This window comes from Oryx dammah, unplaced genomic scaffold (assembly GCF_014754425.2).
Source record: "Oryx dammah isolate SB20612 unplaced genomic scaffold, SCBI_Odam_1.1 HiC_scaffold_25, whole genome shotgun sequence".
Lineage (NCBI taxonomy): Eukaryota > Metazoa > Chordata > Mammalia > Artiodactyla > Bovidae > Oryx > Oryx dammah.
In genome coordinates, this window is record NW_024070209.1 from 60,389,281 (window position 1) to 60,407,444 (window position 18,164).

Consider the following 18,164-nt stretch of genomic DNA (forward strand, 5'->3'; position numbering starts at 1 on the left):
GAAGAGCTAGATCAGATTCATTGTTATGACTTATTATTGTTTGTGTTGAGCCCTATGGTATTATGATTACATTTTGCTTCTTTAGATTTTTATTATGTTAAAATTTGACATGGTAATTTTTTTTTTTTACCCTTTTTCATTTTGCCCTTTCCTCTCATGTTTCTATTATTGTTAGTCCCACAGTCGTGTCCAACTCTTTGTGACCTCATGGACTGTAGCCCTCCAGGTTCCTTTGTCCATGGAATTCTCCAGACAAGAATACCTGAATTTGTTGCTATTTCCTACTCCAGGGGATCTTCCCGACCCAGGGATCAAACCTGGGTCTCCCAAATTGCAGGCAGATTCTTTACCATCTCAGCCACCAGGGAAGCCTCTGTATCTATAATTATTATTTCAAATTTTTTGTCTGCCTATCAATATTCCTCTCAAAACACTTAAACGTTGGTGACTCATCAGTTCCTTTTTCTCCTGGAGCCCTCCAATGTCCTGGCCCACTTTGGAATGGTGTCTTTCTAGGGCTGTAGCATAGATGACATCTTGCAACCTCTTCTCATAGTCCTCTTGGAGAATTGGTCAGACTTTTAACTTCGGAAAAGTGAAGGTGAAGTTGCTCAGTCATGTCTTTGCGACCCCATGGACTGAGGAGCCTACCAATTTTCCAGGCAAGAGTACTGGAGTGGGTTGCTATTTCCTTCTCCAGGGAATCTTCCCAACCCAGAGATCAAACCCAGGTCTCCTGCATTGCAGGCAGACACTTTACCATCTGAGCCATTGGGGCAGTCCTTTTAACCTCTGGGTTGTTCTAAATTTTTTGTCTTTTCTCTCCCACTTAACATCTCTGTTATTTATTCTAGATCTGGAAGATTTCCTCAATTTTATCTTAACTCTTCAACTTTACTTTGCTAAATGAAAAAGGAAAACATAATTTTCAGATTTCTATTCTTTAAATATTCTTTTTATATTTTATATATTTCATGAGTACAGTATCTTTTATATTTCTAAAGGTATTCATGTAATGTCTTCAGTTTCTTTCAAGTTTCTTTTTTCTCTCTTTTAGCCCCTTGCCTTTTAGAAACTTTCTTCAGATGATCCTTTGTTTGTTCACATTTAAGAGGGAGTCTGTACAAAGCTATTTGAAAGCTCTGTGCATATACATGGGATGATTTCCAACATTATCTGACAGTTTGCTGAGAGACAGGCACTGAACTAAGTACTTTATTTGCCTTATCTTAACAGATCTTTGCGTTGGTCCTGTGAGGTTCTAATTTCATAAATGAGGAATGTCTTGAGGCTTAGATGGTACAACTCAAAGGAGGGATACCCAGATCTGTCTGCCTTCATATGATTTTTTTTAAAATCTATAATATTCTGTTTCCCTTGAATACCAGGAAAACTCTTGAGAACCTTCAAGTCAAATAGAAACAAGACAGGCAAAAGTGATCATCCAAACACAAAACTGCAGCAATTACAGAAGTATGTTAAGAAGAAATGGTGAATATGATTATTTAGGAGGGTTGGGACCATTGTCTGAGTGATGTGCCCTTTTTTTCCCCCCTGCTAAGCTCTTTTTCAGAGAACCAGGTACATAACTTGGAGATATTAATATTTATGTAAGTGACATGTGAGGCTTGTTTAAACAGGATGGAAAGAAAGAAGTAGTAAGTAACATGCTATATTAAGGGAATCATCATAGGTGATTTTATAAAACAAGAAAGTAGGAAGTATTATTTGGGAAGATCAGCATTACACACATGGTAGAGCAGTGAATGATTATAATGCTATTTTTTCAAATATCTTGGTATTAAAAATTATAAACCGATTACCCTGTTGAATAGCACACAAAAATTATATATATACATTTGTGTGTTTTTTGGTGTCCTCTCAAAAAGTACACTTAGCTCAGGTATGTCAGACTGCACTTCCTCAGGTTGATGGTACTGTTCCTAAATATTGATACTTAGGTTTTAGAATCCCTGTTAGCAGAAGTCCATATGCATCACCAGTTAAATATTTTTAATCATAAGCAATCACTCTGTGAAAATATTTTAAAGATGGTAGGAAGATGCCAAATACAATTTTTTAGGAATATTTTTGAGTGGCAGATTTGTATCTGTTATCATTAGAACTGTCTTCATTTTTGCAGAAAAGAACTACATCCTGCGTATGGGTACTGGGTTTTATAGAATTTTTTTCCTATTGAATTAATTATTACAGCTTGCTAAATAACTCTTGGGAAGTAAGCATAAAGGAGTATAATTAACTGGAGCTACAGCAGTGATAGAACAATAGGAGGCAGATGTACCTACTGAAGGATAAAAATAATTACTTGAGAAATAGTTAAGTTAGAGTATTTCTGTGATAAGACAATTTTCCTCCTTTTGTTTAAATATTCGCAGCATTCCACCATGAAATGTTCAGTTATAGCTAAGAGCCCTTCCCCTAAAAGGAATAACCTTGTTATTTAGTGAAGTGGCTATTCATAGTAACATCAGGGTTAAAATATTGAGCTCTCTTTTTCTTGTTATAAGTATATCCTGGATTCATTGATGAGAGGAATATGTTATACTTTCTGTGTTCTGAAGACTTACGATTCCTTATTTTTAATTTAGGAAAAGCTCAAAGGAATAATTATTAGCTACTAAGGTCTGAGGTATAACTGTCATTTATCTTTGGAAACATGGATTTCATTTATATATGAAAACCAATAGGACATAAAAAGGTTAAATTTGGTCTCAGCTCTTTACAATGTAAATTTCTACAAGATAGCAACTTTTTATTGTTATTTATGTGTGCCTTTTGAATTTTCTGTACTGTTGAGGACTTCCTGTAGCAGTTCAGTTCAGTCACTCAGTCGTGTCCGACTCTGCGACCCCATGAATTGCAGCACGCCAGGCCTCCCTGTCCATCACCAACTCCCGGAGTTCACTCAGACTCACATCCATCGAGTTGGTGATGCCATCCAGCCATCTCATCCTCTGTCATCCCCTTCTCCTCCTGCCCCCAATCCCTCCCAGCATCAGTCTTTTCCAATGAGTCAACTCTTCGCATGAGGTGGCTAAAGTACTGGAGTTTCAGCTTCAACATCAGTCTTTCCAAAGAACACCCAGGACTGATCTCCTTTAGGATGGACTGGTTGGATTTTCTTGCTATTCAAGGGACTCTCAAGAGTCTTCTCCTACACCACAGTTCAAAAGCATCAATTCTTCGGCGCTCAGCTTTCTTCAAGTCCAACTGACACATTCATACATGACTACTGGAAAAACCATAGCATTGACAAGACGGACCTTTGTTGGCAAAGTAATGTCTCTGCTTTTGAATATGCTATCTAGGTTGGTCATAACTTTCCTTCCAAGGAGTAAGTGTCTTTTAATTTCATGGCTGCAGTCATCATCTGCAGTGATTTTGGAGCCCCCCAAAATAAAGTCTGACACTGTTTCCACTGTTTCCCCATCTATTTCCCATGAAGTGATGGGACCAGATACCATGATCTTCGTTTTCTGAATGTTGAGCTTTAAGCCAACTTTTTCACTCTTTCACTTTCGTCAAGAGGCCTTTTAGTTCCTCTTTACTTTCTGCCATAAGGGTGGTGTCATCTGCATATCTGAGGTTATTGATATTTCTCCCGACAATCTTGATTCCAGCTTGTGCTTCTTCCAGCCCAGCGTTTCTCATGATGTACTCTGCATAGAAGTTAAATAAGCAGAGTGACAATATACAGCCTTGACGCACTCCTTTTCCTATTTGGAACCAGTCTGTTGTTCCATGTCCAGTTCTAACTGTTGCTTCCTGACCTGCATATAGGTTCCAAGTGGTTTGACATAAAAGTTCGTTTCTTCCTCACTTTCCAGTCTAGAGAAGGTTGATTGGCCTTCCACACGGTCATTCAAGAGCCCATGCAACTTTTATGTTACGGCTCTGCTTTCCTCTGCATTCTGGAGTCCTCTCCATTCAGCTGGTGTGGAGAATGCATACTCATTTATTAACTGAAGAAAATGGCAACCCACTCCATGCCACAAATTCTTTACCTCACTCTTTTCTCATTTCATTTTTCAACATGAAATATTTAACCAGTTTGAGTCATTTAAACAGTCACTGAACTATATAGTGTTAGAACTGACAAGTTGTAGTGCAGTCTCTTCATTTGATAAATTAGAGAATAGGCTCAGAGAAATTGGAGAGATATTCCTAAAAACACTAAATGCCATATCTAGGAAAAATAAGTTTCCCAATTTCCAGGGTACTACTTATTCTTTCTCTGTACTGTGTCGTTTTTGATGAACCTTCTTTTACAAATTCACATCTCCTAAAGTAATACAAATTGTTTGCCCAGATTTCTTTCCTTTTACCATCCTCCTAAGATACTTATCCTAGAGAAAGGGGGATTTTATTATAATTGATGTAGAATAGAATTTTGTGTGTTTAGTTACTCAATCGTATCCAACTCTTTGCAGCTTCATGGACTGTAGCCCGATAGGCTTTTCTGTTCATGGAATTTTCCATGCAAGAATACTGGAGTGGGTTGCCTTTTCTTATTCCAGGGGATCTTCCCTACCCAGGGGTTGAACTGATATCTCTTGTGTCTCCTGCATTGACAGGCAGGTTCCTTACCACTAGTGATCTGAAAAGCATTTGTCATGTTGTTGTTATTGGGTCCTATAGTGGAGCACCATATTGACTTCGCAGCTTCAAGGAAGAATGCCCAGGATTGGAGAGGCAAAGGAGAGGAGGATGTCAGAGTCAAGTAGGGTGTATTTCAAAATTTTGCCTACAGCCAGCTTGGATCTTGAGGAACATTTATGATAACTTCAAGAATACACCTCCTTCACTTAAAATGACTTGGAAAACAGATTGATTCAGCTGAGAACTCTTTAAATTCAATGAAATTTGAAATATTAATTTGTTTAATTCTGTCTGTTGATACTTAATTCCAAACTTAAAAGTGCTATTTTATTTTAAATAACTTCCCCCCACATTTAAATAATTCCCCAGCATAAGTAATATAAGTTCATTGCAGAAAATACAGAAAAGTATATTCTTAAAATGACATGTAATTTTAGTTCCTAATAATAACCACAGGTATCATTTTGAGACATTTCTTCCTGGTGTCTTCTTTTGTTACATGGTATAAGACAGAAATATAAATATTTATTGAATAAATTTAACATGATATCCCAAGCATTGCCCTATGCTTGTAACGTTCTTAGAAAATATTTTTACCAGCTCTGTAATATTCTAGTAGACAGATGTACTGTGATTAGTCACTCGTCTTTTGTTGGACTTTAAAATGTTGTAAATTATGTGTTTTTGTTTGTTCTTTACAAATTCTTAATTAGGCAATCTCAGCAATTGGGCAGGTTTTTTTGGTCAGTGTACATATTTCCTGAGATATTTCTAAATGGATCCTTCTTTGTATAAGGTCTTTCTGTCTCCTAGTACTTCCCCAAGGTTGTGCCTGCAGTTAGGTGGTTGGCTTAATTGTTTGTGTCTCCACTAGCCTATGGGCTTCCCTGATAGCTCAATTGGTAAAGAATCCGCCTGTGATGCAGGAGACCCCGGTCTGATTTCTGGGTCGGGAAGATCTGCTGGAGAAGGGATAGGCTACCCACTCCAGTATTCTTGTGCTTCCCTTGTGGCTCAGCTGGTGAAAAGTCTGCCTGCAATGCGGGAGACCTGGGTTTGGTTCCTGGGTTGGGAAGATCCCCTAGAGAAGGGAAAGTCTACCCACTCCAATATTCTGGCCTGGAGAATTCCATGGACTGTATAGTGCTTGGGATTGCAAAGAGCTGGACATGACTGAGTGACTTTCACACACCACTAAGACTGTAAGCTTCCAGAGGATCAAGGCTTGTCTTCCTTTGCCTTTGTATCTCCATTGCTCAGCACAGTGCCAGGAATGTAATAAGCATTCAATAAAATACTTGTTGATGCTTATTGTGATTCTGAAAAGTGATAAGACTGGTTTTCATGTGATGGTTTTGGAATTTTTCTCACAGCTTACCCCTCGAATAAGTGACACACATGAGAATGGAAAATAATCAGTTCAGTTCAGTTCAGTCTCATCTGACTCTTTGTGACCCCATGAATTGCAGCACACCAGGCCTTCCTGTCCATCACCAACTCCCGGAGTTCACTCAGACTCATGTCCATCGAGTCAGTGATGCCATCCAGCCATCTCATCCTCTGTTGTCCCCTTTTCCTCCTGCCCCCAATCCCTCCCAGCATCAGAGTCTTTTCCAATGAGTCAGCTCTTCTCATGAGATGGCCAAAGTACTGGAGTTTCAGCTTTAGCATCATTCCCTCCAAAGAAATCCCAGGGCTGATCTCCTTCAGAATGGACTGGTTGGATCTCCTTGCAGTCAAGACTGTCAAAGAGTCTTCTCCAACACCACAGTTCAAAAGCATCAATTCTTCGGCGCTCAGCTTTCTTCACAGTCCAACTCTCACATCCATACATGACCACTGGAAATACCATAGCCTTGACTAGATGCACCTTTGTTGGCAAAGTAATGTCTCTGCTTCTAAATGTGCTATCTAGGTTGGTCATAACTACAGGAGTCTAAATTTAAGACAGGAATGTTTTTCTTTAAATTTACTTGGATACACAGTGTTACAGATCACTAGTGGCAAAGAGGGGGGCCCACAACTTGCAGACAAAAGAAAGATACAGTTTATTGCTTTATAAATTGGTTCATTGTAACTCTGATATCTTTTCCTTCTTCCACTTCCATTTTCCTACTGTTCTTCCTCCTCTCCAGAAGTTAGCATCAGAATCACAGTGTTGAGATTAAGTCTTGCCACCTTCAGATTGAACTTGTTGCTTTTTAAGGATTTTGAGGGTATGATAGAGGGTAAATTTTTATTTTATTGTTTATTCATTCATTTACTTTTTGTCCATGCTGCATGGCATGTGGGATCTTAGTTCCCTGCCCAAGGATCGAACCCACACCCCCTTCAGTGGAAGCCCAAAGTCTTAACCACTGGACTACCAGGGAAATCCCTTTTTAAAAAATTTAAATTCATGTAGTTTGGCTTTATTTTTTATTTATAGACTCCTCTACATTGATTGAGTTGAGATAATTTATCAGTATATGTTTATCAAGAATATGGTATTCCAGGTAGCTAAGGTTAAGCCCTGGAAACAGATAGGAGTAAATCAATAAAAGTCACACATTTTGAGGTTTCATGTGGAGAAATTAGAAGGATATACATGAATATAAGAGAAATATAGCCCTGGAAGTTTGGGAAAAGGGAACATGGGGGAGAGAGCAAAACCTTGAGTAACTGGAATTTAGCCACTGTTTTCTTGCCGTTTATATGGGTATATAGCTACTTTTTGAAATGATAATTAGGTACAATTATTATGAGGCACAGATCTTCAGTGTCTTTATTCCTCAAATTTTGATGCATTCCACCTTGAGAGGGACAAAAAGGACATTTTATTAAAGGAAAACCTCTCAGAGAATCAGTAACCTGTATAATATAATTTCCAGAAAGATAACATTCCTTATTTTTAAATGTAAAGTTTTCTCCCTTGAGGAAGCCCACCAGAGGCTTCAAATTTTGCAGTGGAACTCATAGGCAGTGTGTCTGTGTGTACATATTATGTGTGTATATATAAAATATTCATATGTGTAAATACCTATATATGAATATATACATGTGTGTTTATATGTCTGTATATGTATTATGTGCAGGGCTCCTGGTCACTTAGGGAATGGGGTAGAAATTTTAAATATTTGACTGTTGAATTCTCTCTAAAACAGGGCTATATCAGGTTGTCCTGACTTTACTGATAGAAAGTCGTATAATTATAGTTTCTTTGGTAGTTGGATAAAACTCTCACAGTTGCTCTATCCCTGGCCTCTTGTGTGCACATAAGTAAATATTTAATGGTTATTTTCTAGTACAGCATAAATGCTTAAAATATTAATTGTGGTCAACCAGTTGTGTGGTTTGGAGAAGGAAATGGCAACCCACTCCAGTGTTCTTGCCTGGAGAATCCCAGGGACGGGGGAACCTGGTGGGCTGCCGTCTATGGGGTCGCACAGAGTCCGACATGACTGAAGCGACGTAGCAGCAGCAGTTGTGTGGTTATTGGTATTCTTCTGTAAGAACAGTAACTCACAGCACAGCTCTTTATTTTAAACTTTCTGTGTTACTTTGTCCCTGGTAATGTAAAGGGGAGCTGATTTCTACTGTGTGTGTGTTAGTTGCTCAGTCATCTCTGACTCTTTGCGTCCCAGTGGACTGTAGCCCACCAGGCTCCTCTGTCCATGGAATTCTCCAGGCAAGAATACTGGAGCGGGTTGCCATTCCCTTCTCCAGGGGAGATTTCTAGTGAAGACATTTTAAAAATTGGACATAACTTGGATTCACAAAAAAGTTTATTAATCTCTGGTGGCATTCTCAAATAAGTAACTTATGTTCTATTTACATTCTTGGGATTTCAGGCATGTAGGTTAGGATACCACCCTTCCTGACTTTCTTATTTTACAGTAAGAGGCTTCCATATTCTGAAACATGAGATCAGAATGGGTGGAGGAGAGGAAGGTGCTGAGAGGCCAGGTTGGAAGGAGGCAGCAAGTAGTGCAGGTAGCACTAGGATGATATCGAGAAGGGGGGTCACCCTTGTTGCCATCACAGCATCACAATGCCTCACTGTTTCAAATCAGGAGTGTGGGGATTGCTTACCACTCTCCCTGCAAAAGAATGGTTTTCGACCTTAGCTGGACATAACACTCAACTGTGAAATTTTTAAAAGTCTGCATACCAGGCCTGACATTTAAATGTGATTCTCTAGTGGTGGAACCTAGATATCAATATTTTAAAAAAGCTTCCCAAGAGGTTCCAATGTGCATCCAAGGTGAAGATGCCTGCAAAGCTCAAATAAGCTGCAGATTCTCTCATTTAGTCGTGAATGTACATAGAGCCTCAGCTTTGTACCAGATTCTTATTAGTTGCTGCTGCTGCTGCTAAGTCGCTTCAGTCATGTCTGACTTTGTGTGACCCCATAGACGGTAGCCCACCAGGCTCCCCTGTCCCTGGGATTCTCCAGGCAAGAACACTGGAGTGGGTTGCCATTTCCTTCTCCAATGCATGAAAGTGAAAAGTAAAAGGGAAGTCGCTCAGTCGTGTCCGACCCTTAGCGACCCCATGGACTGCAGCCTACCAGGGCTCCTCCGTCCATGGGATTTTCCAGGCAAGAGTACTGGAGTGGGGTGCCATTGCCTTCTCCGTATTAGTTGCTAGAAATAGAAAAATAAATAAGATATGGTTGATAAAGGAACACAATCTAGTGGAGAAGATAGAAATAATAACAAATAATGTAATAGAAAGCATGAAGTGAAAAAGAGAAAACTGTTAGTCACTCAGTTGTGTCCAACTCTTTGCAACCCCTTGGACTGTAGTGTACTAGCCTCCTCTGTCACTGGAATTCTTCAGGCAAGAATATTGGAGTGGGTTGTTGTACTGTTGTTCATTCGCTCAGCCATGTCCAACTCTTTGAGACCCCACGGACTGCAGCACACCAGGCTTCTCTGTCCTTCACTATCTCCTGGAATTTGCTCAAATTCATGTCCATCGAGTCAGTGATGTTATCTAACCATCTGTCCATGCTGCCCCCTTCTTTGCCCTCAATCTTTCCCAGCTTCAGGGTCTTTTCCAATGAGTTGGTTCTTCACATCAGATGGCCAAAGTATTGGAGTTTGAGCTTCAGCATCAGTCTTTCCCAATGAATATTCAGGGTTGATTTCCTTTAGGATTGACTGGTTTGATCTCCTCCCTGTCCAGGGGACTCTCGAGACTTTTCCATCACCACAATTTGAAGGCATCCATTCTTTGGTACTCAGCCTTTTTTATGGTCCAACTCTCACATCTGTACATGACTACCGGAAAAACCATAGCTTTGACTATATGGACCTTTGTTGGCAAAGTGATGTCTGCTTTTTAATATGCTGTCTAGGTTTGCTATAGCTTTTCTTCCAAGAAGCAAACATCTTTTAATTTCCTGGCTGTAGTGACTGTCCACAGTGATTTTGGAGCCCAAGAGAATAGATTGTCACTATTTCCATTTTTTCCCCATCTATTTGCCATAAAGTGATGGGACCGATGCTATAAGCTTAGTTTTTTGAATGTTGAGTTTTAAGCCAGCTTTTTCACTCTTCCCTTTCACCCTCATCAAGAAGCTCTTTAGTTCCTGCCATTAGAGTGATATCATCAGCTTATGATTTTGAATTACTGGAGTGTGTAGCCATTCCCGTCTTCAGGAGATCTTCCCAACCCAGGAATTGAACCTTGGTTTCTTGCATTACAGGCAGATTCTTTTCCATCTGAGCCACCAGGGAAGCCCAATATATGCCCCACCAGGGCATATAGCATATTAAAATAGAGATGTTTAGAGTGTTAATGGAAATACAGGTAGAAGAAGCAATTAACTTTGCCTGAGGTTGAGGATATGGGTTAAAGTGGGAATGAAATGAGAAATGGTCAGGTTTTTGTAGAGATGAATTAAGCATTTATCAGATAGAAAAGGAGAGAAAGGAGGTTAAAGAAAAAAAGATTTTAAACATGAAAAGATGGGAAGAGATTGAATAAATGTTCAGGGATTGGTTGGAAAGCAAGATGCCTTTGAGGTATTTGTAGGTTTTGCAGCTGGAAAATCAGAGTCAGGTGATGAGGTGCCTTATAAACCACAGTCAGGAGTATGGATGCTATCTTGCATGCTGTGATGTCGAAGGGTCAAATATATACAGGGACTAAGTAGATCATCTGAAGAATGAAGCTGGTCAGATGGAAAGAAGTTGATAGTGTTGGAGGCTTTAGTAATCTGGATAGCATGGAACTTGTTTGAAGGCATTTAAGTAGAAATTTTAAAAGATATTTATTTTTTTAGGTTGAGCTAGGTCTTCATTGTGGCATGGATGTGGGTTCTAGTTCCTTCATCAGGGACTGAACCTGAGCCCTTTGCATTGGGAGCATGGAGTCTCACCCACTGGACCACCAGGGAAGTCCCAAGAAATGTTTTCTAAAGTTTAAGCTTAAAATAAGGGAACTCTATTTAGGTCAAATCTGTCAAATTCAACTTTCAAGTGCCAGTTTGTTGTACCTTCAGTATAAGAGCCCTATTAGAATAGTAAAAAAAAAATAATAATAATTAAGAAAGACTTCTGTAGCAATTCTAAAGTAGTATTGCAGAAGTATAATTAGAAGTTGAGGTTGGGCTGGAGATGTGGAGATAAGAACATAGTGGAAAGATTACTGTAGTAATCTTGGTAAAGTGTTCCAGCAAGCCACCAATGCTTTCAAACAAGGTAGCTTAACTGTTTGGATACTCAGTCCCTTTACTGTTAAGCTGCCAGCATTGATCCATACCCTCTGCCCAGCTCTGTTATCATGTTGCTATATGTACCCCACCACCCGTCTCCATGTCTTGTCCTATTCTGTTTCTCTCTGTGTTAAACACGGTTTTGTTTCTCCGTTGGTTCATATCCTTAGATGAACACTCTGATGTTCCATGGAAACTTTCTTCTATTTCATCTGTAACTTAGAATTTCTGCATCTGGCTGCTGCTCCCAGCATCTCAGGTTGGAAAGACCTGTATTTCAGTCTTGTTTCTGCCAGAGCTTTTGATGAGTTTTTTTTAACTTTTCCAGAATATAGTTGTGGTGGTGTAGTTGCTCAGTCATGTCCAACTCTTTGCTACCCCATGGACTCTAGCCCACCAGGCTACTCTGTCCATGGGATTTCTCAGGCAAGCATACTGGAGTGGGTCGCCACTTCCTTAAACTGGGGGATCTTCCCAACGATGAAATCCGCATCTCCTGCATTGTAGGCAGTCTCTTTACCATTGTGCCACTAGGGAAACCCAGTGTACCCTGGGCTTCTTGTCAGAATGTACTTGCCTATTTTTCAGTATTGTATTATATTCTTGAAGATAGTTGAGATGATAGATTATAAAAAGGTTTTGAAAATCATAAGCATTGTTCATAAGATACAGATATGCTAAAGTAGTATAAACCACAGATTTAAATTATTTTGGAAATATTATTTTTATGCTTATTTTCTCTAAAGTGATAATGTGTTGGAAATATAGTTTTAGATGAGAGATATGTATGTGCTTTTCTTTTTAAAATAGTCTAAGTATTTTATTTTACTTGGTTTGTCCTAATGAATTTACTTGGTAAAGTATTTTTAGAAAAACATATGGATGAAATATTAGTCATTTAAATTAGATCATGTCTATATTCTGCATCTACTATATGTGAGTAATTTATAGGGCTTTATTGTTAGTGTAACCACTCCATGTAATCTAAAGCAGGTGACATTTTTGTTCTTTTAAAGGTGCTAAAACTAAATTTTATTGATTTAAGATAAATTTTACTTAATCTTTCCTGTTTGGCAGGCAACCAGATAAGCTGGTGGTAGTTTGGACAAGAAGAAGCCGAAGGAAGTCTTCCAAGGTTTGTCTGTTTTCTAAATTTCTTACCCAAATGTTGAATGTAACTTTTGGTCTAATTATTAAGCTTATCTGGCCCCAGTGAAGAATATTTTAAAATATTTTTTGACATTTTGGGTTATTCTTATAATCTGCTTTACTAAAATGATTGATTAGGTACTATATGTAGTCTTGGTATTATAGTTCTAGACAGGAGCCAGATACCTGAGTTTTGATTTTGGATTTGGTGGCCTTACATAACATAATAGTTATTTAGCATCTCTGTGCTAGAATATCATGAACTAATGAGTAAATAAAGATCACTTAAAAATTGTATCTAGAATTACTTTATTCAGCTTCTCAGAAGATGGAGTTAGGGCACACATAATGATGAGTTATCTGAGTCCATTTGCTAGGTTACAGAAGAGAAGAAGTTGGATTTTTCAGAGGTTTTAATCTTTTGTTCTTATGGCTTTGTGGGGGAGTGGAGCAGAATTTTTAAATGTTCAATAACCAGTTTAGATATTTTTAAAATTCCAGTCTACAGACAAGTAAGATTGAACATGTGTTTATAGGCACACAATAATTACAAGCATGTTTATTGACTGTGATACACGTAAAGAAAAAATTCATTTATTTTACCTGAAATTAAATTTTAATTAAATTTCAGAATTAGAAAATTTGTGAATACTGGTAATTAATTTTTTTCTTTGCTGAGTATTATTCTATCATGTGAATATATTACAGTTTGATTATACATCTGTTGATGAAAGTATGGCTTGTTTCCAGTGAGTATTCTGAATACTCACTATTGTGACTAAATTTCTTTTAAACATTACTGTGCAAGTATTTTGGAGAAGGCGATGGCACTCCACTCCAGTACTCTTGCCTGGAATATCCCATGGATGGAGGAGCTTGGTGGGCTGCAGTCCATGGGGTCCCAAAGAGTCGGACACGACTGAGCGACTTCCCTTGCACTTTTCACTTTCATGCATTGGAGAAGGAAATGGCAACCCACTCCAGTGTTCTTGCCTGGAGAATCCCAGGGACAGGGGAGCCTGGTGGGCTGCGGTCTATGGAGTTGCACTGAGTCGGACACGACTGAAGCGACTTAGCAGCAGCAGTAAAAGTATTTTGGGGGACAAATATTTTCTCTTGCACAAACAACTAGTAGGAGGATCACTGGACAATAGGGTTAGGTACATTTTTAACTTTCAGCATACCCCCGCAGCAATAGAGGAAAGGTCCAGTTGCTTCACCTAATGAATAGCATCTTCTTCAAAGCATATATATGTAGTTTGGAGACAGGGTATTTTGGATCTGTAATATTTTCTTATCTATTTACGTATGAGAAAGGATTCTGAAAATAGGCTTAGGGCTGTCTATCAGTTTTTCTGAATGGGTCTTAAGCGTTTATGGAAAGGAACACTATTAGGTTATCCAGTAAGTATGATAGTGGAATCTGACTATTAACTATAAGCATTAGACCCTAAATGTTTTTTGCTATCAACAGAAAGTGATTTCCCTCTTGTTAGTAACTAGATACTAATTGTTTTCTTAAAACATTATGAAACATAATGAAATGCTTTAGATTAAAAGTCGATTCAGAATATTCATAGTTGAAATTAAGTATACTTTTAATTTAATTGCATTTTCAAAGTCAGATAACTTTTAGGTCCAGATTCTTTTTTACATCATATTAAATTTTGATCGAATCTAAATGGTGAAATGCAAACATATGAAATACAGGTTGATTTTTCTCAGAATACAATATTTTCTAGAAGGAACTATTTCTTATTGGACTTATTTTCCAGTTGTGATGCTTCTAATATTTCAGATCCCTTCTGGATATTTTAAAATCATTGTATATTTCTCTTGAAACATTATAGATGTACTTTTGAAAAGTTACGAGAACTCACAATGTATTAAGCTTATTATTGTTATTTAGTCACTCTAGTGATGTCCAGGTCTTTGGGACCCCATGGACTGTAGCCCCACAGGTTCCTCTGTCCATGGGATTTCCCAGGCAAGAGCACTAAAGTGGTTTGCCATTTCCTTCTCCAGGGGATCTTCCTGACCCAGGGATTAAACTCGAGTCTCCTGCACTGCAGGTGGATTCTTTACCACTGAGTCATCAGGGAAGCCCATATGCTATAGTAAGCTTACAGGATTCCCTGATGGCTCAGTGGTAAAGAATCTGCCTGAAATTTACATAATATATATTCATGTATGTGTGAAATGCTGTTTTATACATTGTATACAACAGCTGAATAAGGATGTAAAAAGCAGTTCCAGAAGCTATAAAAGAAGTGATTATGATATGTGAAAATTAAACAAATTACTTTTTAGAAAAACTTTGAGGAGCTTGAGATCCGTGGCATTTTGGAATTCTTAAAAAAAAAAAAAAAAAAAAGCTAGCTTGTCCCCAGCTATTGTTTTTTAAAATTAACTATCAGTTATATTAAATCCAAAGAGTAGAACCATTGTTTTCATCTGAAACACTCTTCTGTTTCTGACATTTTTCCTTTGAAATACACATTATTTGCTGCTAAGTCCCATTGAAATCACTTACAGGGAAAATAGATCTCTACAACCTTTGGGCAGAAAATAGTCTGGTTTTTACTTTTAGGTTTGTTTCTGGAAAGAGTTTGAACTACACAGTAATTCATTCTCTTTGGTCTTGTGTATAACTCAGTATTTATCTTGCCTGTTTCTGAATATATCTGTCTTTTAAAAATTATTTTACTGAAGTATGGTTGGTTATCTACCCTTTTTATATTGGTGGATTGAAACTTATATCTGATACCCAGATAACAGATTAGACAGTAAAATCATAAGGCACATTGCCTTGTTTGATTTAAAGTTTAGTTCTCAGTGTTTTGCTCACTTTCTTTGGATACATGTCTATTTTTGTAATTAAATATAAAGAACCCATTGCAGAATCATTTTTTATTGGGAGAATAATTACAAAATAATTACCATGAGTAATTATTACAATAGGCAGTTTTCCTGCCTCTTATCTTCAAATCATGGCATTTATAGCAAATTTATTTTCAGGCAGCAGTTGAATTGTATATGCTTAAATAAATTATTTTTCAGTATAGTGTTGGACAAAGGAAGCAGGAAAATTGTAATAGACAAGAAAAGTTATGGCAGAGTAGTCTGTTGCCTTAAACCTAGTTTTCAAACTAGGAATTTAAAGTCACAGAGATGGGAGAATTCCAAAGGGAGAGAAGAGCTTGAAAGTCCTCACCAGCTTTTGGATGGCATTACCACTTCTACTTCCTTGCTATAAGCTGTATTTTTGTTGTTTTTGTTTTAAACTTTTTATTTTGTTTTGAAGTATGGCTGATTAACAACGTTATGATAGTTTCAAGTGGACAGCAAAGGGACTTAGTCATACATATACATGTATCCATTCTCTCCCAAACTCCCTTCCCATCAAGACTGCCATGTAACATTGAACAGAGTTCCCTGTGCTATATATATTAAGTCCTTGTTGGCTATCCATTTTTAATATAGCAGTGTGCACCTGTATAGCCTTTAACAATATGCTGTGGTATCATGAAGGGGTGGGTGTAGTGGTAGATCTTTGACTAAAGACTATGATGTGGGCAGCTCTAAGACAACTTTACTTGTGACTTCCTAAACGTATGCATAGATGAAGTTTTATAAATTGAAAATCATCAATTTAAAAACTAAATGATAGTTATATTTATTCAGTGAAAAATTTCAGAAGTAACAAGTGAATATTTAGTTCCATATTAGGTTTTTTAGTTCCATATCTGTATTTAGTTCCATATTAGGTTCAGGTCCTTTACATAAGGTATGATATAAAATAATTTGAAAATAAGACATCTTATAAGAGTCAGTACTCAAAACTGATAAATGTTACCTTTTCCCTAGGTCTGCCTTTGCTAAAGGATCTCTGATACGATTAAAAGGTGAAACAATTTATATGAGTGGAAGTGAAAATGGCTTCATCCTTTCTACCATTAACTGTACTAGGATGATGGCAAATGATTAAATAACCCACCTTTCTGGACTATATTAAGGAGCTAAATAGCTGTATATGTTTTATACTGAATTATTTTCTAGGGAAATCTTTTCTATTACTCTGATTAAAAACTGATCAGGATTCCTGTAGTGCTGATGATTGCCAACATGAGATACTTTTTAAAAATAAAGTTCCTAAGAACCTAAAGTACTGTCTCCCTGGATCTGTACAATTAGGTGTTTAGTACCACAGCTGTTTTTAGTTGCCTGTATTAGACTTTTCATTCTTTTTCTAATATATAATAATTAGCTGACATTATGAAGCTGACACTGTCAGATACTAAGCTGAACTAATTGATATTGTTACTGTGTCTTAACATAGCTAGTTTGTACAGTCACTAAAAAGACCATCAGAAAGCCAGAGCTCTGACTTAGGTGGACCTTTTCTGTCACTGGGGAGAGTTGCTGGATAGAAAGGTGGCATACCAGCAACTTGGGAACTAGCACCCTTCTATCTCTTTTTATTTAAAAAAAGAAAAAAGATTTTAGTTTGTTAAGCAGATAGTAGTTTTGTTTGTTCAGCAGTCTAATTACCATTTCCTGATCCTGGTCTGAGAATTGAAAGAGATCATTTAGAGGACCAGCATTAGGTAATTACTTAATATCACTGTCTTCTAATTCTGCCCAGTTGTTTGTTGGTCTCCACATTCCCTGCTTTTCACACTTTTGATCTCTGTCTCATGCATATAAATGTTAAGACCTTAGGGACTGAAGACTATTTTCTTGACTACTGTGTGAATCAGAAATAGAGCTGGCTGTAATGTTGGTTGGGTGAAGAACCCTGAACTTGAAAATCATGGAGCTGGTTCTACTACAGATTATTATTATGGGTTCAGGCAAGCCATTTACTCTTTATTGCTTCAGTTTCATTATCTGTACCTGATTAGATCTCCTAAGGATATTTTCAGGTCTAAAATTCTTTGATGGTACTTTTTAAAATTCAAAATTGTTCAAATGCTATCTTTTCTACTGTCACTAATAAGAAAAATTCAATTATTATATCTTTTTCAATGTATGGAGAGACTATGAAAATATAATTATGAGAAGTTTGAAGAGACTAGAGAAATAGCTTGATCTGTCATTAGAGTACATGAGAATTACAGTTGTTACAAATCTTCAGAATTAAGTATGTAGACTATATAGAGAGGAGTTCTAATTAGAGATTATCTAAGATAGCAGCAGTTTACTTTTCAAAATTCAGATTGTTTACTCTGTGGAGTTGTGTTCTAGGACTGTCAGCAGGCATAGAAATAAGGCAGGGGAATAGAAGAATCTCTGGAGATGTTTTTTAATCAAGAAAACTCCGTTCTTTACCACTGGCTGTGGTGTGCTAAGTCTCTGTTTTTTATTGAAGTATAGTTGACTTACAGTATTCTGCTGGTGTTTTAACCAACAAGATATGATAAGATTTACATGGACGTAAGTTTCTGTGATCTTGATCACTTCTCAGTTCCACTTTGTGGATTCAAATCCAGTTTCTGCGACTTAACTTGCTGTGTGGTCTTGGTCAAGTCTGTGTCTCAGTGTCCTCAGATGTCCTCTCAGTGTCCTCTCAGATGTGTTAAATCTGCTCCCTGACATGCATCTGCACTCAAGTACTCTAACTTCTTTTCTATTATTACGGAAAAATGATCTGTGTTCCCAGCACAAGCCAATCTGTCTCCTTTCATACTGT

General features: G+C 37.6%; 1 protein-coding gene across 8 annotated transcripts in view; it reads left to right on the plus strand.

Annotated features, from left to right (window-relative positions):
- The window catches only part of EHBP1 (EH domain binding protein 1), a 344,879-nt gene that overhangs the window by 43,501 nt on the left and 283,214 nt on the right, over positions 1 to 18,164 (plus strand). For all 8 annotated transcript variants that reach the window (XM_040224015.1, XM_040224017.1, XM_040224019.1 and 5 more), the window contains exon 3: positions 12,401 to 12,458. In XM_040224015.1, the coding sequence (XP_040079949.1) occupies positions 12,401 to 12,458 (58 nt within the window). The remainder of the gene's footprint in view (positions 1 to 12,400; positions 12,459 to 18,164) is intronic.